General features: G+C 39.1%; 1 protein-coding gene across 1 annotated transcript in view; it reads left to right on the top strand.

Annotated features, from left to right (window-relative positions):
- Positions 1-16,505, top strand: part of LOC149186160 (proteasome subunit alpha type-2-B) — a 133,010-nt gene that overhangs the window by 88,371 nt on the left and 28,134 nt on the right. Inside the window, exons 6-7 of the mRNA XM_089410920.1 lie at positions 14,296-14,363; positions 14,545-14,614. Coding sequence (XP_089267046.1) covers positions 14,296-14,363; positions 14,545-14,614 — 138 coding nt within the window. The remainder of the gene's footprint in view (positions 1-14,295; positions 14,364-14,544; positions 14,615-16,505) is intronic.

Below are 16,505 nucleotides of genomic sequence, written 5' to 3'. Positions count from 1 at the left end.
GTAGCAACAATAGTCGTAACTGAGTTGGACAATCACACGTGTTGCGTGAGGGCAGGAAAGAACGACACGAGAAAGTAGACAACCACGCTTGTCATGCAAGTGATCTCTGACGACCACATGTGTCGCAAATTGTGATACAAGTTTCACAAGTGCACGGATGGGGAAACCGTACAATAGTTACACATGCGATGGGTAGAAGTGCAGTTTTGCACATGTAGGAGTCAAGACATTAGGTTGTTGAGGGTGATTAGGAGGCTTTTTTGAGTGATGTATAGGCCGTAGAGGTGCCAGTCATTTTAGGAAAGTTTTGTTGTGATTTGTATTTTTCCACTTGTGCCATTTTCCTAGTAAGGAAGCCCTTTAATGCTTTGATATTAATTAATGAAAATGATATTTTATGAGCAACAAATATTTGTTTGTTTGTTTGTTATAACTTGGAATGAAAGCTAGGGAAACCACAAAGTACTTCCGCACATTTTGTGGATGGTAAACCGGGTAAACTATCAACCCTGATTACAAGGTCTTGCCCCAAGGGAGTCGAAGAGAGTTGAACCTGTGATTAGCAACAACTAGCAACAATATCAAAGAACTTCATGTGGCTCTAGACCACTTGAGCTAACCCTTGGGGCTAGCAAATGTCTATGTATTTATGGAAATTGGTTTGATTTTTACTTCTGTTGAGATTTATTTACTTTCCAGTTAAAATCCTAGTGGTACTTTTTATTCAGTAAAGCTTAAATTGAATTTAGAATCAACAAGGAAATTTACTAGGAAATAATTAGTCATTTACTAGGGTTAGAAAATTAACAAGGAGTGGGAAGTATTATAGAAAAGTTTGGAGGAGTAACTTTTTTAACAATGATTCAACAAGACTTGAGAGTCTAGAAAGAGTCTGTAACATTAGTATCAACAACCTATCCATAATCTCTAAGTTTCCTGATATGGAAAATGGACACTTTTACTTCTTGTTCACAAAGTTATCTTTACATTAAATGCACACAAATACTTTGACAAGCTCAACAATTATCATTGGCTACCTAAAACAATCAAATTTAATTGTAGGGATAAAGCTTATACAACACTCTATGAGCCCTTTAATGGTGATAGTTTCTTGCCACTTGGTATATGATCTAGTTTTACATAATTTCCAATTTATGCAAAGGAAATTGCATGGAAGAAAATGTAAAATATTTTGCGAAATGATTCCAAACCCGATTGTTCCTTGGTCTATGCTTGTGGTTTGTTCTTGTGTTGCCTTTTCCTCATTGGGCTTTTTTGTCCTTATGTTGTTTGTTTCCCTTGTTCCTTGCATTTTGTCCCCAATTTGGACTTCTTTGGTTGGATTTTCCTTGATCTTTCCCTCCTCCATGCTCTCTATCACTATGTTTTTGAAGTTTCTATCCATTCTCTCTCCTTCTAACCTTTTTGCTTTACTGTCAACTTTGGTCTCTTCCTTTGCATGATGTCTTGCTTTGCTCAAACACATGTTCATGCCCTATGCACGATTGTCGGGGAGTGCCTTGTCCCTTGCCCAATTAGAGATCGAATGAGACATCCAATTACATATCAAATGGGACATTTTCCGTCTTCTGAATCTCACTCTCGGGATCATTTGTCTTCTCCACTTGTTCTTAACTAGAAAATCATAGACAAGAAACAATGCCCCTCGTGTTCCATGTTTGACCTTGGTGTCCTAGGCGTCAGAGGCTTCAATTTGGTTTGCTCACCTAAAGGTATTTTTAGGCCTTTTTTTAATTCACGTTTAGGTCCTTTCATTGGTGTTCAAGTGCCAACAATTCTACTTTCTCAATCTCAACCCAATTTACCCAAATGACAATAGACACCTTAATTATTTTCTATTATTGATTAGTTCTTATTTCAAGGTTGCTATTCGAGATGCATTGGAGCCTTCTATGTTGATTTTCGAGTTTGTCAACCTCTACTCCCCCCTAATGTCTCAATTCACCACTGATGATTCTAATGATTGCAGCCTTGCTTAAACAAAACCGTACCCTCAAAATTACTTTTGTCCCATGGAGTTTGATATCGGATTTTGGGTTTATATACATACTTTCCTCTATCCTTGAACAAGTTATTCCAGGGATTGTTTATTTGAGTTCTTTCCAATGGTATTTGAGTTTTGGCAACTCTACTTTCTTTGAAAGTAGGACGTTGTCTACTTGCTAGATGTTGCCAACTTTGCCCAATATGTCAAAATTCCTCCTAGGCATTGTATGGGGTGTCTAGATTATGTAATAGGTCATGATTGTTCATTGCCTAGATTTTGAGGTTGAACAATTTCATTTAAAAATGTGTTTTTATTTTTTATTTGGTAATTGGTGCTTGATAATTTTGTGGTTAGTGTCATGTGTAGTTGGAAGCTATAAGCATGCACAAACAACTCATGAATACTTGCAAGTAACTTTCATATTTAAAATTTCAAGGTTGGAGAATTGCAGTTAAATAGGAAATTTTTTGTTGCTCCTTGATAGTATCGAAGGAAGGATCATGTGTAGTTGGAAGCTACATGTAGGTATCCAAAGCAAAATTGAGGAAGGTGATTGTGGTGGCGATCTCTAGGTGGTAAGAAAAATAGGATTATTGTGTGTAGTAGGTCACAACGATAGTTGGAGAACATAGGACATAAGCTGTTTAACAACGTGAATTTGTCATTTTGTGAATAGTATTGGAAAAAGTTAGATTTGGGGTTGTGGTGGAAATGTGGATGTGGCCCATGTGGGTCTGGGAAGCACATGTTCATGCTTGAAGGCAACCATTAGGCCAGTAGACCCAAAGATGAGTAAAGCTAGTAAAGAGACGTTCTTAGAGTAGCCACAGTGCTAGAAAATTTTGATTGGTAAGGGCTAGATGAATGTCACAATGTGTTAATTTTGTTGGCAAGGAGATCATGCCAAGTGAGAGAAATCATGATTTAAGGTGAGAGAACTCTAGCGGGCAGCGATAGTCTAGGATCTTGTTTGACAGAAGAGGAAGAAAGATATGCACGAGGTGACTTCTTGTTTTGGGATTCAGTTTTTGAAGTTGTCTTTTCATTTTTGTAGTTTGTTGAAAATATCAGGTCTGCGGAGTAATATGTGTAGAAGAGCCTCAAAAGTGTGGTTAGTGGAAACATGTATAGGCTTTTGGGTCTAAGTTTGTAAGACAAATAGGTGGTATTTTGATATGGGCATCTCACAACTTATGATGAATAGGAGTGGCAACTTTGTTTTCTTTGTGGAAGCTAAGTCCATGATAGAAGCATTTGTTTATGTGGCGTTACAGGATTAGCATACTTGAAGAGCATGGGGATGTACAAATACAAATGATAAATAGTAAGAAGTTTATGCTTAACAGTGTTATTTGCATGGTTAGTCTAAGAAGAAATTTGCTTTCTTTTAGCTAAGGTTGGAGAGAAAACTCTGGATGTACAAGTTGTGTTCATTAAAATGAATTGCTTGGTGAAGGATGGAAGGAGCAAAAAGGCTATAACTTCTCTAGTGTTGGATTGTGTGTTGTATAGGTTCAAGGATGTGGTAGTGAGGAATTCAAAGGATGTGGTGGATTCACGAGAGTTAGTGGAAAGTGGAGACATTGATGCTAGTTCAGTTTTGGCATTGTAGCTAAGGGAATTTTGTTTAACCATATTTATTTCTGAGATGGTTGTTGGTCTACTTTCTATTCAGGAGAAGGGAGATGTGCAACTGTCAACATGTCCTGCAGGAGAGCATTACAAGGAGGTTGTTGATGTGAGGGGAACTTGGAGAGCAAGAAGTGTGTTGAAGATTGTGCTTGGGCCCTGGGGAGGTTTTTGGTAGGAAGAATGTGTTAGGAAGATAAGTATTCTCTGATTATAGAGTGGGAGAAGAATTTGAAATGTTTGCTGACTTTGGTAAGAAGGGGTTTCAGAGGCAACAAGATGATGATGAAAGAAGAAACATAAGAGTCATTGAAATGAAAAAGAGTTTGCTGCATCAAAAATCAGTGCCAAATAGATACTGGTCATTAGCAATGCATATAAGAGTATATTTTCCAATTAAAATTTCCAACAATGGTGTGGTAGAAGTAACACATGAGGTAGCATGATCTGGGAAGAAACCAAATGTAAAGCTCTTCAAAATCTTTGGTTTAATGGCTTATGATGATAAGATGAGTAGATTTTTTTTGTTAGTGGTGGTTGGATTTAAGCAATGTTACATGGGTATGTAGTCCCTAGGGTGTGAAATGGTGAATAGAACTTTGGAAGATTTCTAGCAGCGAGATTAACATTATCATTTCAAGTTGTTGAGCAACTGCACAACTTGGAGGCCAACTATAAACATATGATTCAATGCATTTGGTTTAATTAAATATGTGTACTAGGACAAGTGTTTGGTTTCCTTATGACCATTAAGGGAAGCTGTTAGAGTTTGCTTATTATAACGGCCATTGTAATGTATTTTCTTTTATATTTTTTAGTACTTAGTGTTAGGTATTTAATATAGTGAAGTGACTTAAGTTAATAGTCAAATGTCTTTTTTTTGATCCAGTAAGAGTGGTACCTTTCATTAATCGAGAAAATTACATAATGTACATACTGTACGGGGTCAAGAACAACAACACCAGCCCTGTGCATACTCAGCAGACAGCTGGGCAGACACAACCCCTTACCTAACTCAAAAAAAAAACCTACAAAAGGTTTAACTCTCTTAACCAACGCTCAACACATCGCTTGAGAACCCTGCCGAAAGACAAAATTAAAGGGTTATAAAGTCCTTTCGGGTCCGCTGAACGACAAAAGTTTCGAGCCTCGAAGAACCCGAAGCCCTTGATGTCGAGGGCCCATAGATCCTACGACCCATATTGCAACAAAATGTAAACTAAAAACAAGCATTAAGCATTAAGCCTTAAGCATTAATAAGGCCCGAAAACCAAGCGATCCGGCCCTCGCAGATCCAACAATTAAAATTGATTTCGGGTCCCCAACATGCCCACTCCTTAAATTTTCTTACGGACCCGATGAGAATCCAAAACCACCATTCTATACAATTTCGGGTCCGGTTTAGGGTTAACCGTCTATTGGCTTTATGGCCCGAATACCGTGCGATCCAGCCTTCGTTGATCTGACGATCCTGAGTCGATTTCAGGTCGGCAACATGCCCATTCGGTATTTTTCCATTCGGACCTGATGAGTAGCATAAACCACTGCTCTAAAGTTTTTCGGGTCTGTTTGACGGCTTATCCTCCGAGCATTTATCCGCCCGAAATCCGTAGGATGCCGGAGTTCACTACATTCGTTGGTCGGCTGCTTGTCAACCTGCCCGCTGTTTACCCTTTGCTTCTTTCCTGTGATTGGTTCACTTTCCTCTGTTACCATTGGTCTAATTGCTGCTTATCTTTCATAGATTGATAATGTTCCCTGCCTTCGATCACCTGTCTGTTACATTCCTCCCGCAAATTTCATGAGGGTGTCGACTCCCAAGCATAACTTCTGTTGTTTCTTGTGCAGAGCACTCCTTCATTTGCCAGATGATTCGCTAACCTGTTAGTTGTTTTGCGCACGTGAACAAATTTGAGTGTTCTTAGGGTTCTTAGGTGGGATTGTATTCGTTGATAGACCTGCAATAACCGCCAATGATTTGAAACCTTTTCTGGTGCTTTGCCATTGCCAATCTTTTTGATCGAATTGATTATCAATTCAGAGTCTGCTTCTATGATGGCATTGTGCAAATTGGAGTTAATCAAGATTTCTAGGCATTGCTTTAAGGCCATGAGTTTTGCCATGTTATTAGTGGCCTTCCCCAAATGACTATGAAAGATGATTTTTATGTAACCCTGCTCATCTCTTATGACTCCGCCATAACCAGCCTCCCCAGGGTTTCCTTTTGAGGCCCCATCTATATTAAATTTCAAAAAGCCATGAGGAGGCGGTTGCCAGAAGTCCTTTCCCGTTGTTGTGTGTCTTACTATCCTGCTTATGCCCGGGGGGATCGGCTACTGGAGACCCAAATGCAAAAGAATGTGTGTGCATCCTAGTTTTGAGGGGGTTTCTTTAGACATGTACTTACAGTTTCCTTGAGCTGTCTTATAATCTGAGTTATGATGCTCTGTGTTGAGCTTATTCTATTCTTGAAAATCCTGTTATTACGTTCTTTCCATACATCTCAGATCAAGAAACCTGGAATCAGAGTCTAGGCTTTGTTGACTGTTTCATTTTCTAAGAAATATTTCCACCAATTCTTTATAGTGCCAGTAATGCTGGATGCGTCCCTATCAGTTTGCCTGAAGATTGAGGCTACCCATTTCCACAAGGTAGAGGTGAATGGGCAGAAATTGAGTAGGTGATTCATTGTTTCTTCTTGTAGACCACACAACTGGCATCTAGATGGACCAACTAAACCTCTTTTCCGAAGATTTTCCCAAGTCAGAATCTTTTTATGATGCACCAACCACATGAATAGTTTAATTTTCATCCAGTGTGAGTTCTGCCATAGGTCCTTCCATATCTTATCAGGGTTTGGGAAGTCAAGCCCAATGGCAATTCTTTTGGCTTCTTTGAGGTTGAAGTTGCCTTCATTGTTTCTTCCCCATCTTAGTTGGTCAGACAATGTAGATGTTAAAATCTTTCTTTGTTCTAAGATGACTGCAAGAGCTTCTGCTTGGGCCTTCAAAGGGGTTTCTTCACTGTATCCCAGGTTCTTCCATGTTCTCCATTTATCCTTGTATCTTGTTTGATCCCAGAAATCACTTACCCTGAGTAAACCTTTATTGTCAGTGTCATTCTTAAGATTGGCTAATTCTTCTCTATACATGTTAGGTTCCTGCTGCCAGTTATCCTCCCAAAACCATGCTAGGTTTCCATCTCTGATCTCCCAGAAACTGTGCTTTTGAACTATGGCTCTATTCTCCCAAGCACTGTTCCAAATGTGGGAGCCCTTGATGTGCCCAGACATCCGAATATGATCCCTTTCTTGCCAATTGTTTGCATACTTCTGTTTCTAGAGCTTGGCCCATGGGGTTGTCGACTCCTTTAGCCATCTCCACCAAAGTTTTGCCCCCAAGACTTTGCTAAGGGTTTCAGGGTCATGAAGTCCCAGAACCCCATGGTTCTTAGGTTTACAGAGCTTATCCCAAGCTACCAAAGCCCATTTCTTTTTCTCTTCCCCTTTGCCCCAAAGAAAGTCTCTTTGAATATTCCTGATGAGTTGCAGAACTCCTTTAGGGGCAGGAAGAGCTGAAAACATGAAGGTAGGAATAGTTTGCAGGACAACCTTTGTAAGCACTAGTCGTCCTGCTAAATTCAAAGACCTGCTTGTCCATTTCCTGATTTTATCCTGCAATCTATTAGTCACTGGCTCCCAAACTTCCTTGCTCAGAGGTTTATCAGTGAGAGGTATTCCCAGATATTTGGATGGTAACTGATCTCTTTGAAAGCTGAGAATTCTTGAGAGGTTTCTCTGAATAGCAATGTCAGTATTAAAAAAGAAAATTTTGGATTTGGTGAGGCTTACCTCTGTACTAGCTACCATAGCAAAGTCGTTCAGGATTTGTTTGAATGCTTTAGCTTCCTTGACCATGGGTGTACCCTACAACATAGTGTCATCCACAAATTGTTGATGAGTCCAAGCATCCCCATTCGAGGTGAGTTTGAGACCCTGGATTCTTCCTTCTATATTGGCAGATTTAATTGCTCTGCCTAATCCTTCCATCATGAGAATAAAGAGGAAGGGGGAGAGCGGATCTCCTTGTCGGAGGCCTCTCAAAGGCCTAAAGGTTCTGGATGGAGAGCCATTAAGCAGGATTGAAAAATTAGCTGTGGTAACAAGGGCCATTACCCATCTTATCCAGTTGTGGTCGAAGCCGTACGCTATTAGTACTTACCTAATGTACGACCAGTTTAGCTTGTCATATGCTTTCGCTAGGTCAAGTAGTTTGATCATCCCTGCTTGCTTATTGCTCTTAAGAGAATGAACCACCTCGTGAGCTTGAATGATGTTGTTTAGAATTTGCCTTCCTTCCACATAACCAATTTGATCCTCAGACACAAGCATTGGAAGTAGGGGCTTGAGTCCGTTTGCAATTACTTTGGAAATAATTTTGTAGACCACATTGCATAAAGCTATAGATCTGAATTTGTCTGGCGTCATAGCTTTTTCCTCCTTTGGAATCAAAGCTATGAAAGAAGCATTGAGCGCCCTCAAAACGGTTTTGGATCTTCTTGAGTCCTCCACCACTTCAAGGATATCTTGTTTGACTACTTCCCAGCATGCTTTGAAGAAGTCAACATTGAACCCATCCGGTCCTGGAGCTTTCCCATTTTGCATTTCTTTGATGACTTCATTAACTTTCTCTTCAGTCACTGGCCTGTTGAGATTGTAATTGTCTTTCCTGGTTACAAGCTTTGGAATGTACTTTGTGAAGTTGTTGATAAATTGTGATCTGTCTATGAGAGGCTCCTCTGCTATGCTTTGGAAATGTTGTACAGGAGCACATTCCTTTTCTTTGTGGGTGCTGAGCTCTTTCCCTTGAGTGTCTATGAGTTTTGGAAATCCTGTTATGTGACTTGTGATCCATGGTTGAATTGTGAAAAAACTTTGTGTTTCTGTCCCCTTCTTTAAGCCATTGCACTCTCGATTTTTGTCTCCAGAAGATCTCTTGCTGGCTTCTGTCTTCCCATTCCTATTGAAGAGTGTCAGCTTGCATTTTCCTTTCCTCGGTAAAGCCATCTGTGATAAGGATCTGATTGATTCCTTGTAGTTTCTGTTCAACCTCTCTTTTAGCTTTGAAAATATTGCCAAACTCCTTTTTGTTCCATTCTTTAAGCCTGAGTTTGATGTGTTTCAGTCTCTGTTGTAGAAGGAACATATTAGTGCCTTGAACAGACAAATATTCCACCCACCATTTACCAATATTACTAATGAAGTCAGGGTGGGTGAGCCAGACATTTTCAAACCTGAAAGGTTTGTTCCTCGGAGTGCCTATAAAAGAAGCTTCAAGTTGGATAGGCCAGTGATCTGAGCCTCCAAAAGGAAGGATTGATGCAGTCAAGGCAGGGCCAGTGAGAAGGAGGTCCTCCGAGATTATAAATCTATCTAGTTTAGAGGCAACTTGAGAAGCCCCTCCCCTCTTATTGTTCTAGGTGAAGGTACCATTTATTGTCTCCGTGTCCACTAGCCTCATGTCATTTAGGAAGCGCTGGAATGCAATGGAGTCTCTGCCTAGTGTTCTAGTTCCAGTTTTTTTTTTTTTTTTTTTGTTCTGTAAGAGATCTGATCATATTAAAATCCCCTCCCAGAATCCAGGGCATAATAGGATGTCTCTCTCTCAAACCCTCCAGTGAGGTGAGAAGCCTGAGTTTGTCTTCAAGTTTTTGAGGACCATAGAAATTTGTGATCATATATATTTCCTTATCACCCAAAGGTTGGATCACCATTGAAAGGTAGTTCCTGGATGCTTCGGCATCCAAGATTCCAAGTTTCTGGGGATTCCAGAGTGTGAGAATCCCTCCTGCCGTGTTGTTTGCTTTAACTTCTAGATACTCATACTTAATGAGCCATTTGCTATGTATCTCTCTGATTTTATCTATTGAACATTTTGTTTCCTGGATAAACACCATGTCTGGTTTTTTTTTTCCTTTATTCTATTGCTAAGATTTCTTTGTTTTCTTTTACTGCCTAGACCCCTAATGTTCCAGGTCGTGAGCTTCATTATGAAAGATTTGTAAATGAGTAACTAGTAAGATCTTTCATCTTACCTGAGTTAATCATGAGTTTCCCACACTCTGTCAGCAACTCATTCTATCTTTTCCTTCCTCTTTTCTTGCATGGGTTCTTGGAAGAGTGTCCTGATGTTGCCTCCATTGTCTTAACCCGTCTATTTTCCTGGCTTTCATGGTTTCATTTGACTCCAGAACCCTTTGCTTGAGATCTCTAGATGAAGAGTTGTTGTACTCTGTCAAAGTCCTCTTGTGGTAGAGAATCAACCCCTTTGGTGGTTCCCTGCTCCAAGAACTTTTCTAGATCGAGGTTCTCCCTCTCAAGAATCTCCTGTAGTTCATGGTCCTCTGTTCCAACTTCACTTGGGGTCATCTCATGGTCCCTGCCGAGTTCCATGATGCTTGGCAGATCTTCCTTTAGTTTGTTGTTCTCAGGTGCATCTTCCATGCTAGCGTCTTTTTCCTTCTCTACAGGATTATCCTCCGATGCTTGGTTCATCGCATTGTTCCCACCTTCTTCTTCTAAAATTTTGAAACTGTTATGACTTGGGTGTTTATCCTTGCTAGTTTTCCTTTGGTACTTTTTTCCTCCTTTCCCTTTGCCTCCCATCTTGGTAAAGCCTTCGGGGTCTTTGCCTGTGTTGGTTTTCATATTGTTCTCCAATTTGTTTAAAGGGCAATCTCTGATGAGGTGCCCGTGTTCATGACATTTACGGCATCTGAATGGGACATGTTCATAGTCCACCGCCTGCACCCATTCTTCATCATATACTTCTAGAATGATTTCATCCGGAAGTGCTCTTGATAGGTCCATTTATACACATATGCGAGCAAAGGAGGTGTATTTTCCTCACAGAGGCGCCTCTGATACTTTTAAAAAATGACCTAATTTATTGTCGATGGCTTTTAAGGATTCAGGGAACCAGTAATCTAAAGGTAGGGAGTAGAGTCGTATCCATGTCGGTACTGATGTGAATGTTTCTCGTTTCGGGACAAAATTTATCACCTAGGGTCGCATGTAGAGGCCAGCTGCAACATAAAAGTATGGTCCTCCTTCGAACACTCTGTGTTTGTCCTCTAAGTTTGTGAACACCACTGTGAAGAAACCCTTGGACCCAAGGTGGAGGGTTATTTCCCCCTTAGGTTTTCATTGGTTTCTTATCCAAACCTGCAAAACCTTCTTCGTTGGCCATATCCCCATAAATTTACATATAACTGCGTATGCCGCCATGTGATCCCTGTGCTCCTGTAGCGCTGGATTATTTAAAACAACCCGTGGTTTAATGGCTGACCTGGGTTTGCAGAGTCCTGTCACACTCCTGTGCTCAGCTCTTTGACTGCTGCCTCCTGTTCTCTTCTCTCCTCTAACTTCCTCATGATTCTCTTCCTGCTCATGAGAACTGATGTTTTCTGGCTTTTTTGTGCTAATCCTCTCCGTTTTTGCCTCCATTGGTTTTTTGAAGTGATTCGAACCCGCTTCCTTGCTTCTGTTTGCCACTACATGGCTGTAGGAGGGAGTGGAACTCCCCCCTCCTCGCCCCTCCATGGCTGCCAGCAATAATCCCCTGTTGGTTCAAACCCTCGTTCTGTGCTTTCCCCCGCCGGTTTCTGGTCCACCTCTACTACCAACCCTAAAGCTCTTTCACAATGAAAAATCAAGTTAATAGTCAAATGTCATTAATTAATAGTATTTATTCATAATTTAAGTGGCTGTATGGGACTTATATGTATTGACAATTGTACTTCTTAATAATATCAAGTAATCTCTCTCTTCTTTCTTTGCATAATCCTGTTATTGTGTGCGTATTAATTAATGTGGTAAATATTCTAGAAGCATGTGTCTGAGTTCGTTCATCTACAAATGACCCTCCATGCTCTTTAAAACAGAGATCATGGACAATCTGGTGTTTGGTCACAGATCAAGTGTTAATAAATTTTGAGGGGATGTTTGAACTGTTGGATCACTCATTTATGACAGTGTCTGTGGATTAATTTAGAACAAAGGGATAGTAAAGAAACACACTAAAAGTACACTTAACATAACTCTACATTACACCAAGTTGAATTTAATCTAGCTTCTAGTGTTAAATTATCCTAATAGGGGTGCAGGTGTGGGTGCTCTGGATTTGAATTTTGGTTGTAGGGGTTGTGTCACACACACATACGTTATAACACATTACACATTCTATATGTTATATATTTTTCTGAAATGTTATCACGCCCCTGTAAAAATTCTGTGATATGGTTCATCACACTTGTAATATAACTCGTGACATCTCCATAATACAAGATGCACCCCAAATTTAAGGGAGGCATGGTGTCCCTTGACAAGCTGGGGTGTGTCATCCCACACCTGGGTGCAGTTGTGCCCACCCCAAATCCAATGCATGCATCTAGGATTAAGTGCACACCCCGTAGTCATTGCATGCACATAGGATTAAGTGTACACAGCTTGGCGACATAGATAAGAACTAAAGATTGAATTAGTTTATTCTTGCTCAATAATCTCAGGGAAACCGTTTATTCAGTTTGATTGATAGGATTTGTGTTATGAAACCTTAATATACATGTATATTTATTATTCGTGAATAACATATTTTGTAATGTAAATTTGGTGAACTTCATTATTCATGGTTGGTCAGTGTTGCAAGCATTGGCATTGGGATAAAATCGGCAAGGTCTGGAGAAAAAAATCATAAAAATTGAGAAAATATCAGTAAAAATCAGTGACCATCGGCAAATTAAGATGCCACCAAAATATTAGTAAATATCGGCAAACTTTGGCTAGGCCAAAAAATTGCGTTTCCACGATAAAATCGGATGCTTGCAACACTGGTTGGTCTAGCTATATTTATAGTAGTTCTTGACTGCTGTTCTCTCATGAATTGTATCTACTTAGTCTTTTTACATGGTATACTATAATTTCCCATAAATACCTGTGTGGATGAGCTTCCAAGCATCAAAGCACATGAAAAATCCTTTGTTTGAAATCTTTTGTGTCATCTGATTTAATTTTGGCCATTCACCTCCAAGCCCCTCCTGTCAGAACAAATGAGCTTGCTATGTCTTCATTTCTTTGTATACCATCAGAAAACTATTGTCAAGCAAGGTTAAAGAGAAAAAAATCAAGGCGATGTGCTCACTGCTTTTCAGTTTGAGAAACTGCTTTTGACGTGTCTTAATTTCTTAAAAAGACCTAAAAGTTAAAACTGTTCGAAGGTTTTTTTCTCTTCCTGATATTTTGCTTTGGTTTCTCTGCACAAGTACCTAATTCTATAAAGAAATGTGTCTGGTGTTGTGACAAATACAAGCGAGCATTTGTCTTCAAACCTAAGAATTTGCATCATTATGAAAAGAGATCTGCCAAATCTAATATTGCAGAAAGTTAAGATAGCTTGCCTGTTGTGAATAGCACTGAGAGTGATGTTACTGAAATTGCTATCCTGAAAAATAGGACAATATGCTACCCAAAATTTCAAATTATGCTGCAAAAGCTGAGAAAAATGAAGATACCCTGTAATTGATGGCAAGATCTGATTCCAAAGATCAGCTAGTCAATCCATTGATCACTTTCGGAAGTACACTTCATACATATGAAATAATTCTAGATTCTTATATTTGTTCCTCTAATGAAGAGGTTCCAAGCCAGTGTTGCCAATGGAACTTTTTCTTTATGCTCTAGGAAATGCTATGATTCTTCCATATCAATGCATAATTTCAAATTGACTTCCCCATTCTTCGCAATGCCCGTTGGTGCTAAAGGGTTGAAAATGATTGGCACTTTCACTATGAATGTGGATTCAAAGCAGCATTATTAGACTCTTTTCAGACTCCTGAGTCTGGTTGAGTCTCGCCGAGTCAGTGCTGGGACAATAACTCCCAGAGACTCTTCTGGGAGATTCCCCACTCACCAGAGTTGGTGTTCTTGGTTTCAGACTCAGGAGTCCGACCTATTGTTCTCTTTTCCAAGTCTAAAATAGTTACTGAGTCTTGCCAAGTCACAGCCCAGCCAACTCTTTAAAAAATCCGAGGCTGACGACATTAATTCAAAGTTTATTGCCTTCTAAAATATTTTGCAATGTGCATGTATGTTTGATGTTTCTAGTTAGGATCATTTGTTATAAAATGGCTTCTAGAGCACCATCTCATTTGAATAGGTTGACATTGTAAATGACTCGGACTTAATATTTTTACATCAAATTATCATTAAGAAATGGGAAAGAGAGATGTTTTTGACAACCTAAATGTTTGAAAACTGTTTTGTAGAATATATATTGTGATGTGTTCAATGTTAATTGTTTCTTTCCATGAAGTCCATTTATATATGGCCATTGCTATATTGAGTTTAGAGCTTTCTATCATGTTATATGTTTATTCAAATTATCCAGAACGTATATTGCTATTTGTATTTACTATTTTTGATAATTTTTCAAAATTTCTATTTGTGTTTGATACTTTTTCTATCAAGTAATTCAAATTACTTTATTTGCGTACCAAGTTCTGTTTTCTTCTGTTTGATGTCTGCAATGGTGCTTACCAACTAGATCAACCTTCATTTTCATAGCACTTAATTTAAACATTTTTATACATTGTCATGTCTGTAGGAACCAATCCCTGTTACACAACTTGTAAGGGAAACAGCAACTGTGATGCAAGAATTTACCCAATCCGGGTATGTTGAATTTTATGACAAATAATTTTGTTCTCTGTGGCTGCACTATGGTCCAGGAGTTGTAAGATTGTTGATCTACACTGTATGCAATAATAACTATCTTCTTATTCTGTGTTTTATACTTGATTCTTCTCACCTATTCTAGGTTGAAATGATGGCTAACAATAATGTCTGTTTTCAGTGGAGTAAGACCCTTTGGAGTTTCACTTTTGGTTGCTGGTTATGATGACAATGGTCCTCAGTTGTATCAGGCATGAATCTTTTTTCTCTATAGCTCTTTTCCTCAGAATGATTTTATTCACTTTTGTAACATAAACTAGAAATGTTAAGAAGTCATGCTACAGGACTTTTAAATTGGATATTATGCTCAACTTTATGAACCAGGAACTTCAACTTAGTGGCCTCTTCCTGAACAAAGATACAGAGCCCACTCATTTCACCAACATGGATGCTTGTGGAATTAGAATAAAATTTAGTTTGATTCTATGTTTTCTGTGTAATTTGAGATAGATTCTAAGTTTTTCTTCCACTAATTAGCAGCAGACAAATATAATGGTTCTGTTCATTGCCATGAGGTTTGACTGCTTGGTTTATCTGCTGTGCTGCAAACCAAATTCATAAAATTTTGTTCACCTGGGACTCTTTACTCAAGCAGCTGGTTAAGATGCATGGCTGTACTAGTAGAACACTGCCTACAAATGGTAGAAGTTCGAACACATGCCTCTTCAAGTTGCCAATTGGTATTGTTGTTGCTTGTCAATTTTATGAACAAAGCACAAAGAGTTTTTACACCAGAGAACAGAGCCAGAGAGAATCAATGTATGTTCAATTTCTGGTGTATCCAAGATCCCACGCAACATTTAAAGAAGAAAACCATCTCAGCAAGTTGAGTAAGGGAAGAAGCGAGCTGTGGGAGTCAAATGCATTGGGCATGGGCATGGGACAGAGTATCATCCAACAAAATGCAACACATGCCCCAAAGAAATTAATAAATCATATAAATGTATGGCTGTAGGGGCTGCCAATACTCTCAGGCATGAGCTAATCAGACACATTCATAATAAATAGGCCACATTGTTCATAATACCAGCAATTTGATAAAGTCAATTGACTGTAGGTAAGAGGGAGTATTGCTGTATTGTGTTTTCACAGTAAACACACACACAGCTTATGCCAATGATCGATTAGAGGTCAGATCAAGCTCTGGGAATTTAAAGAATTTACTTCCGGCAATTTTATTCATACAACATTTAAATCACAAAATAGACAACATATTACCCTGGAAATGCAAATGAGAAAACAAGCAATGGGGTTTTTGTTATGCTCAGAAAATTGTTACAAAGGATGAACTATACATGCTAGCATGGATATGTTGTTTTTTCTTACTCATTGGCTGTACTTTGCAGATTGCTTTGGCGCAGGAACAGTCTTCACTCTTTGTGAACAGGCTCAACAACTCCCTTTCCTCTGATCTTTGAGCAGATTTCTTCTTCTTCCCAATCTTGATTTGTTTTCCATCTTCCTTGCTCTTCTTTGTCCCCAACAGCATTTTTTTAGTAGAGTTGCCTTCAAAGGCCAACCATCGAGATGATTCAATTCATCTTCTTATGGATTTGGCTCTTCGGACATTTTTTTTCAAACTTTTGCCAAAATTAATTTTTTTGTTACAAAGTGTAAAACGAGTGATTATTTGTGGTAGTTTTGGTAGCATCGGATGATGTTCTAGTCTCAAACTTTGTGGAGAGTCTAAAACACATGAGATCTCCAAAACCCATAAATTGTTTATGGAAATTCCACCTAGAGACAACTCAATTAAATTAATTGATTAATAATTAAAAATGCCCAAGTCTAACTTACGGAAATCGATTAATTAATGGGAATTAATTGAGTAAGGTGAGAATTCTCTAGAAACTCACATGGATTGACTCAGAAATGATCTCATCCATCGATGAGGATTTAATCTTGGTTGTTGGTGATCCAATTGGAGATTATAAGAGGGGAGGTCAATGGGGTTGGAGAAGAACACACTTGAGGTCGAGTTCCTTGGCAGAAATCGAGCTTCCTAGTCACAGTGAATCAATAGAAGAGAGTTCGAGCCAGAGAGGGGACATTGAGACAGTGAGTCCGGAGGAGGATTTCCAG

This window comes from Pinus tabuliformis, chromosome 3_1, assembly GCF_031772625.1.
Source record: "Pinus tabuliformis cultivar Carrire ecotype Pingquan chromosome 3_1, CPIR1, whole genome shotgun sequence".
NCBI lineage: Eukaryota > Viridiplantae > Streptophyta > Pinopsida > Pinales > Pinaceae > Pinus > Pinus tabuliformis.
The sequence above is the reverse complement of the archived record's forward strand: the minus strand, read 5'-3'. Positions and strand labels throughout refer to the sequence as shown.